Source organism: Perca flavescens, unplaced genomic scaffold (assembly GCF_004354835.1).
Source record: "Perca flavescens isolate YP-PL-M2 unplaced genomic scaffold, PFLA_1.0 EPR50_1.1_unplaced_scaf_9, whole genome shotgun sequence".
In the NCBI taxonomy this organism is placed as follows: domain Eukaryota; kingdom Metazoa; phylum Chordata; class Actinopteri; order Perciformes; family Percidae; genus Perca; species Perca flavescens.
Window position 1 is genome coordinate 138665 of NW_021166746.1, and position 8334 is coordinate 146998.

At 43.0% G+C, this 8334-nt stretch overlaps 1 protein-coding gene across 1 annotated transcript in view; it reads left to right on the forward strand.

Moving 5' to 3' along the window:
• The window catches only part of LOC114552172 (piezo-type mechanosensitive ion channel component 2), a 79534-nt gene extending 71815 nt beyond the window's left edge, over positions 1 to 7719 (forward strand). Inside the window, exons 46-57 of the mRNA XM_028572806.1 lie at positions 111 to 198; positions 339 to 465; positions 716 to 874; positions 1288 to 1435; positions 1591 to 1779; positions 2727 to 2819; positions 3428 to 3594; positions 5153 to 5269; positions 5583 to 5662; positions 5823 to 6036; positions 6162 to 6303; positions 6396 to 7719. Coding sequence (XP_028428607.1) covers positions 111 to 198; positions 339 to 465; positions 716 to 874; positions 1288 to 1435; positions 1591 to 1779; positions 2727 to 2819; positions 3428 to 3594; positions 5153 to 5269; positions 5583 to 5662; positions 5823 to 6036; positions 6162 to 6303; positions 6396 to 6497 — 1626 coding nt within the window. The 3' untranslated portion in view covers positions 6498 to 7719. The remainder of the gene's footprint in view (positions 1 to 110; positions 199 to 338; positions 466 to 715; positions 875 to 1287; positions 1436 to 1590; positions 1780 to 2726; positions 2820 to 3427; positions 3595 to 5152; positions 5270 to 5582; positions 5663 to 5822; positions 6037 to 6161; positions 6304 to 6395) is intronic.
• Positions 7720 to 8334: the final 615 nt, after the last annotated feature.

Genomic DNA, 8334 nt, shown 5'->3' on the forward strand with positions numbered 1-8334 from the left:
TTACTTTGTTTTACTCTGTTTCATTCTAGTTTACTCTGTTTCATTCTGTTTTACTTTGTTTTACTCTGTTTCATTCTATTTTACTCTGTTTCATTCTGTTATTTTCTCAGAAACACTCTGCAGCTGCTGACATCACTTCCTCCCTCTCAGAAGACCAAGTTCCTGAAGCTTTCTTGGTGATGGTTCTGATCCAGTTTGGTACGCCTGTCTGTCCACCTCTGTGTCTGTCTGTTTACCTGTCTGTCTGTCTGTTTACCTGTTTATCCGTCCACCTGTCTGTCTGTTTACCTGTCTGTCTGTTAGCTCAGATGTCTCAATGTCACCCTGTCTGTCTGCAGGCACCATGGTGATAGACAGGGCTCTGTATTTGAGGAAGACAGTTTTGGGGAAGTTGGTCTTCCAGGTGATTTTGGTTTTTGGGATTCACTTCTGGATGTTCTTCATCCTGCCGACGGTCACTGAGAGGTACTGTAACTCACCTTCCTCTGCTGCCTCGTTAACATAATGAGTCATAATATAATTTATACTTTATAACTGTGGAAGAAAGAGAAGTCTGACTGGTCATCATCTTCACTATAATAATATATCATCTCAGATACATGTAGCTTTAACTGGTCAGAAAGTAATGTCAATCAGTTATCAAGTTATATTAACTCTGTCTGTCTGTCTGTCTACCTGCCTGCCTGTCTGTCTGTCTGTCTCTCTCTCTCCCCAGACGTTTCAATCAGAACCTTGTGGCCCAGCTCTGGTATTTCGTGAAGTGTGTGTACTTCGGTCTGTCGGCCTATCAGATCCGATCTGGTTACCCGACTCGAGTTCTGGGAAACTTTCTGACCAAGAGCTACAACTACCTTAACCTCTTCCTGTTTCAGGGGTGAGTCCAGCTGCCAGACTGCTGGCCTAGACCTACTCTATCTGCAAAGTGTCCTTAGATAACTTGTGTTGGAATTTTTGTTATAAAATTGAATTGAACTGCACTGTTAGCCTAGCTTAGCATAAACAACAGCTTGATTAAAGAGAAAATACCTTTGAAAGCATGTGACACCAGACTGTGTTGAGAGAATGATCCCTTTAACAACTAAATGTTCCCAGACATTACTCATTAAACTCTCTGTCTGTCTGTTTCTCAACCTGTCTGTCTCTCTACTTGTCGTTCTCTCTGTCTGTCTGTCTCTCGATCTGTCTGTCTGTCTGTCCCTGTCTGTCTGTGTGTCTGTCACTGGACCTGTCTGTCTGTCCCTGGACCTGTGTGTCTGTCTGACTGCCCCTGGACCTGTCTGTGTGTAGTTTCCGTCTGGTTCCCTTCCTGACGGAGCTCAGAGCGGTGATGGACTGGGTCTGGACAGACACCACTCTGTCTCTGTCCTCCTGGATCTGTGTGGAGGACATCTATGCTCACTGCTTCGTCCTCAAGTGCTGGAGGGAGTCTGAGAAGGTTTGTGCCTGTGTGTCTGTCTGTGTGTCTGTCTGTCTGTCTGTCCCTTGACCTGTCTGTCTGTCTGTCCCTTGACCTGTCTGTCTGTCTGTTTTGTATGTGTAGGTATGTGTATGTATGTGTATTTAGCATTAATTGCGTATGTTTTTACACAGAGGTACCCTCAGCCTCGCGGCCAGAAGAAGAAGCGTGTGGTGAAGTACGGGATGGGAGGTCTGATCGTTCTGCTGCTGATCTGTATCGTTTGGTTTCCGCTGCTGTTCATGTCCCTCATTAAATCTGTTGCCGGAGTGGTCAACAAACCACTGGACGTCTCTCTGACCATCACACTGGGAGGCTTCCAGGTAAACTTACCTCAACGCTATCACACCTGTACTAGACTCTCATAGCCAGCTCTATCTCCACAGCACTGTGGACTAAAGTCCTAATATACCGCAGATGCATTCTGGGACAGGGGGAAAAACCCTATAGGTTGGTTGCATTTCATTAAACCAATCCCAACAGTCCTGGGTGGGGCTAAGCTCTAGATGCAGGGACGGTGGCTCAGATAAATAGTCTAAGGAAGGAACTGGTTCAAAAGAAAACTCCTCATCCAATATTAAATGAAGTTAACTGTTGACACAACACAGTAACGTGAGGTATTTAAATTAGCTGATACATGGTTAAACCTCATTGGCTCTTACCAGTGGATCTCTGTGTGGACTTCATCCACAGCAATCCCACCAATCAGTCCCAAAACCTCCCAGTTAGAGAGGAAATGATCTAACATATTCTTTATAAAACCTCCCAGTTAGAGAGGAGATGATCTAACATATTCTTTATAAAACCTCCCAGTTAGAGAGGAAATGATCTAACATATTCTTTAGAAAACCTCCCAGTTAGAGAGGAAATGATTTAACATATTCTTTAGAAAACCTCCCAGTTAGAGAGGAAATTACCTAACATATTCTTCATAAAACCTCCCAGTTAGAGAGGAAATATCCAAAACATATTCTTTATAAATCTTTACAATTATTCCCTAAAAGAACCAAGCAGCCCCGTCTTGTTGCGTGCACATTTTCTCCTAAACTTGACATTTTCAGCGTGCAGCTCGCTAGATACAGGTTTGTTTTTTCCAGAAGAGAAGAGAGTTTGAGAACGGAGACACCCAGAGAGAGGAAAGAGAGGATCAAATGCTTGACAGGTGTGTCTGCACTGACACACCTGTCCCTGTACTGTACACAGAAAGTCAGGGTATATATGTACTGCATATGTAGTAGTTTTATAACTGACCTGCTGTGGTCTTCCACAGCCGATCTTCACGATGAGCGCGCAGCAGAATCAGCTGAAAGATCTGACAGAGGAAGACTTCAGCTTCTTCACCAGCTCCTACAGCTACACTCCTGTAAGTACCATGCAGTACTAACAGTACCATTGCAGTAATACTCACAAACTACTCACAGTACTGATGCTACAGCTTGTAGTTTTATTCTTGTACTTCTGTGGCCTGTTTTTCCAAGAGTGCCTTGCAGTTCCTGGAGGCAGCTCGAGGTTTAATTCAGAATCAGAACTGGCGTCATTATAAGTACATACAACAAATACACAAGTTCTTCTCTACGGTGCAATATTAAAACACAAGCACATTAAACTAAGAACATGAAGATGGTAGAAAGATTAACACGAGAGTGAATTTTTTAAATAATTTAGTAACATCCTTTACTAGACTACTACATTATTACTTAAAGGTATGCCAGTACCTTTGTACCTCTTATGAGTTTCTCCTAATGTCAGCAATTGATTTTTAATTAACCCTTGCTCTTGGGGGAATTACTAGAATTGTTGGGACCTTGTAAATTATAGAGTGTGGTCTAGACCTACTCTATCTGTAAAGTGTCTTGAGATAACTCTTGTTATGATTTGATACTATAAATAAAATTGAATTGAATTTGTGGCTGTATTTCCCAGAGAGCCTTGCAGTTTTATTGCAGTACCTGTGTGGCCTGTATTTCCCAGAGTGCCTTGCAGTTCCTGGAAGCCTATGGTCCGGAGGATGTGACGATGGCCGAGCTGCAGGGCAGCAGTAACTCTCTGTGGACGATCAGTCCTCCCAGCAGGAAGTACCTGAGCCAGGTGCTGGACCTGGACCACTTCCCGCTGACGCTGTCCTGGACGGTTCAGAGGTCAGCAATAATCTATACATATACAGTATATATACACAGTACTGTGCAAAAGTTTGAGGCAGGTGTTAAAAAAATTATTTCAAAAATTGAAATGTTAATAGTTTATTTTCATCAATTAAGAAAATGCAGTGAATAAACAGAAGAGAAATCTAAATCGAATCAATATTTGTGTGACCAGCCTTTGCCTTCAAGACAGCATCAGTTCTTCTCGGTACACTTGCACACAGTGTTTGAAGGAACTCGGCTGGTAGGTTGTTCCAAACATCTTGGAGAACTAACCACAGATCTTCTGAGAATGGAGGCTTCCTAAAATCCTTCTGTCTCTTCATGTGATCCCAGACAGACTGGATGATGCTGAGATCAGGGCTCTGTCGGGGCCATGCCATCACTTCCAGGACTTATTATTCTTCTTCATGCTGAAGATACTTCTTAATGACCTTGGCTGGATGTTCGGGGTCGTTGTCCTGCTGCAGAATAAATTTGGGGCCAATCATACGCCTCCCTGATGGTATAGCATGATGGATAAGTATCTGCCTGGATTTCTCAGCATTGAGGACAACATTAATCCTGACCAAATCTCCAACTCCATTTGCAGAAATGCAGCCCCAAACTTGCAAGGAACCTCCACCATGCTTCACTTTTACCTGCAGACTCTCATTGTTGTCCCGCTCTCCAGCCCTTCGGCCAACAACCGGCCTTCTGCTACAGCCAAATATTTCATCACTCCAGAGCACCTGCTGCCATTTTTCTGCACCCCAGTTCCTATGTTTTCATGCATAGTTGAGTTGCTTGGCATTGTTTCCATGTCGGAGGTCTGGCTTTTTGCCTGCAATTCTTCCATGAAGACCACTTCTGGCCAGACTTCTCCAGATAGTAGATGGGTGTACCTGGGTCCCGCTGGTTTCTGCCAGTTCTGAGCTGATGGCACTGTTAGACATCTTCCGATTTCGAAGGGAAATAAGCTTGATGTGTTTTTCATCTGCTGCACTAAGTTTCCTTGGAGGACCACTGTGTCTATGATCTTTAACATTGCCCATTTCTTTGTGCTCCTTCAAAAGACATTGAACAGCACATCTTGACACCCCAGTCTGCTTTGAGATCTTTGCTTGGGAGAGACCTTGCTGATGCAGTATAACTACCTTGTGTCTTGTTGCTGTGCTCAGTCTTGTCATGGTGTATGACCTGTGACATGATTGTCTTCCACAATCTCACCTTGGTAGCAGAGTTTAGCTGTTCACCCAGTTTTAAGCCTCCTACAGAGCTCATTCTCTTTCAGTTAATGACCTTGTTTAACCTCCATGTGAAATTGATGATCATTAGCACCTGTTTGGTATAATCGGTTGATCATACACCTGACTATAATCCTACAAAACCCCTGGCTCTGTGCAAGTGTACCGATAAGAATTTATACTGTTTTGAAGACAAAGGGTAGTCATACCAAATATTAAATGGATTTAGATGTTCCTTTTGTTCGCTTTGCATTTTACAAATTAATAAAAAATTAATTCTCAGGTATCAGCTGATGATCTGATCTGAATAATGCTTTGTGTGTTTTAAGGAACTTGAGTCTGGGGGCGAAGGTGGAGCTTGCATCAGGTAAACATGTGACCTACCTGGACGATCAGACTCGCATGGAGCTGATCCAGCTGCTGAACGGAACCAGGACACGTCCTGTGTGAGTGCAGGGGGGCGGGGCTCCATACAGAAGTGTTTCATTAAATATAACTTAATTTACAGTGTCAGATCCTAACAGCAGTTATCTCAGGACACTTTACAGATAGAGTAGCTCCAGACCACACTTTATAATTTAGAGACACAACATTCCCCCAAAGAGCAAGCATTTGGGGGGACAGAGGCGAGGAAAAACTTCCACTAACAGATAGAAACCTTGGACATTACGCAGGTGTGTTGTGAGGTATAGTTGTCCACATGAGCCACTCACGAAGAATTGTGCTAAGTGTGTTTTGTGTCTGTGTGTTTGTTTTCAGGGTCATACAGGAAGTGTTTCCATGTTTTATTCGAGCTCCCAGTGACTCCAATGCTAAACCCATCGAACAGCTTTACACAGGTTTTTATATGCACACACATTCACCCTTAAAAACCAGCTGTTGGTTTTTAATGGGACTAAACATAAAGAGTGCTAAATCAATGCCAAATTGTGTTGCTGTATATACTATATATATGCTATAATAATGAGATTAAACTGCTATTCTCTCTGCTCCAATCAGATGGCCGCTACAAGGACATCCTGCTGGCCCTGGAGCGGTCGACCAATCAAAGCCGAGAGATCCAGGACTGGTGGATTGTGGACCAACCGGCTGCCAGCCTGGTGCCTGTCGGGGGCGAAGCTTTGTTCAGTGACAGAAGGGAGGCGGGGCTTCAGCTGTTTGTGTTCAGTGATAAAGTCAGTCCTCCAAGTCTCGGCTTCCTGGCTGGATACGGGTACACGATACCTTCAAGTACTGCAGTAATTGTAGTCTGATTACTGTGCAGTAGCTGTAGTCTGATTACTGTGCAGTAACTGTAGTCTGATGTAGTCTAATTACTCTGCGCCCCCCCTCCTGCAGCATCATGGGTCTGTACGCGTCGGTGGTTTTGGTGATCGGGAAGTTTGTGCGCGAGTTCTTCAGCGGGATCAGTCACTCCATCATGTTCGAGGAGTTGCCGTGTGTCGACCGCATCCTCAAACTCTGCACTGACGTCTTCCTGGTAAAACTTTATTAACTCAGCAATATCATCAGTTTACCTGATGAACTGATTCAGGGCTGTGCTGTGATCTGATTGGCTGTTTTCTGTCTCAGGTGAGAGAGACAGGGGAGCTGGAGTTGGAGGAGGAGCTTTACGCCAAACTGATCTTCCTTTATCGCTCACCAGAGACTCTGATCAAATGGACGCAACGCTAACCTCGTCAACGGTTACTACGGCCACAGTGACATCACAGACTGTGACATCGTCATTGACTGTGACATCATCATTGACTCTTGTTTCTGAACACGTGGTTCCTTGGACGGTCTTCAGAAAGAACCTGTGGAGAACGTTCTCCAGGAGGAAACGTCAGTGAGGAAAACAAGAAGCATTACCTCTTCTGATGACATCCACACTGATCTGAGGACAGTCATGTTTTGATTTCTGATGACCAATAACTGCAGGGATACGTCACGTTCTTTGATAACAGCTGTTTTAATACAGAGAGATATTCTGAGGAGTCAAACGACGACCTTGCAGATGTTTTCACTTATTTATTTGACATTAATGTTTACAGGACAAACCTCAGTATTTCTTTCATGACTGCATTGGCTTTGACAGTTAAAGTGTTAGCTTTCATTAGCACAACATTAGCATCATGCTAGGTGTGCATCAGCATTACATTAGCATTTTAAGGTCTGCTTAGTAGAGGTGTAGAGTTGCAGGAGCACACCGGAAAAATGCTCTCTCCAAGTCACAAAATAGAATATTAGCTGATTGCATGAACCGATTGAAATTCATATAAATTTCTTAAGAGCTTGTGGATCCAATCATCACTAAAGTGTATGCACGAGCATTGACGGAATATCATGAACGAGAGATAATAAAAACAGATGGAATGGTCAAAGTTGCTATATTGACATTTAGCAGCTGGCTCTCTGCCTCTTAATGTTATCTCGTAATGTTGCTCATTTGTCTGTTACTGTAAAACCTCACCTCCGCGACTTGACAGAAGTCTGCTTATACTGAATGTATACATTGCCATAGCAACTGTACACTTAAAACCCACAAAACAGGGTTACATAACCTTAGAAACGAGCCTCAACGTCACCGTGCACATGAATGTGTGCGCGTCATAGGTGCACTCCGGTAATAAAACAAATAGCACTACACCCCAGCTGCTTAGTTAGCGTAATATCAGCTCCATGTTAGCTCTGTTTGATTGTGACTCTTGTAAACTGGTGTGAAAGGTGATCAGAGCTAAGCTAAGCTAACTCTAGGAACCAATAAGAAGGATGAAGGTGTGAGATGTCTGTGAGGCCAATAATCAATGATAAGTGAAAACTGCTGTTCATACAGTTTTAACAACATGACACAAACAGAATATTTAGTCTGCGTTGCCCCCTAGTGACAGAAAACTGGAAGTAAATGAACACATGAACTAATATAGGGTTAATCATCAGATCATGTTGTTGGAAAGTAAATCTGTTGATGTCACTTTATCTGACTGATAACTCTAAACTCTGTTTCCTGTTAAAATTTCAAACAAAAAGTGAATATATGACAATTAAACTTGGTTTTATGTCTGAGAGTCTTTTTCTACTTGTCTTTTTCTCTGTCCGACAGAGAAAGAATTTAAAAAAGAAAACATGAACCGAAAAAGCAAAGTTGAAATATTTTTACATTTTTGATTTGGCTTTTCCCATTTTGATTCAACATTTGACTTTTTGATTTAACATTTGACTTTTCCAAAAGTGGAGGTGTGGCCCAAAGGCTGGTGGGAGGGTCTGAAACAAAATGGGTGCAGAGGCACCTTATGGACAGCAGGGGGAGCTGACTAGTGGGGAGCACTGTTGAGGAGCATCTGGCTGCAGATGGCTACCAGGCTGGCTTGGCCTCTTATTTCATGTGATAGAAACTGATGATATAGGCTAAACACAAACCACATTTCATGCAACGACAGTGATGTTTTCATGTAGTTACTGTAATTGGGCTGGTGTACTTTTTCGTTCATTTGATTTCCAATTTTAAAACAATATCCAAATTTGAAAAATG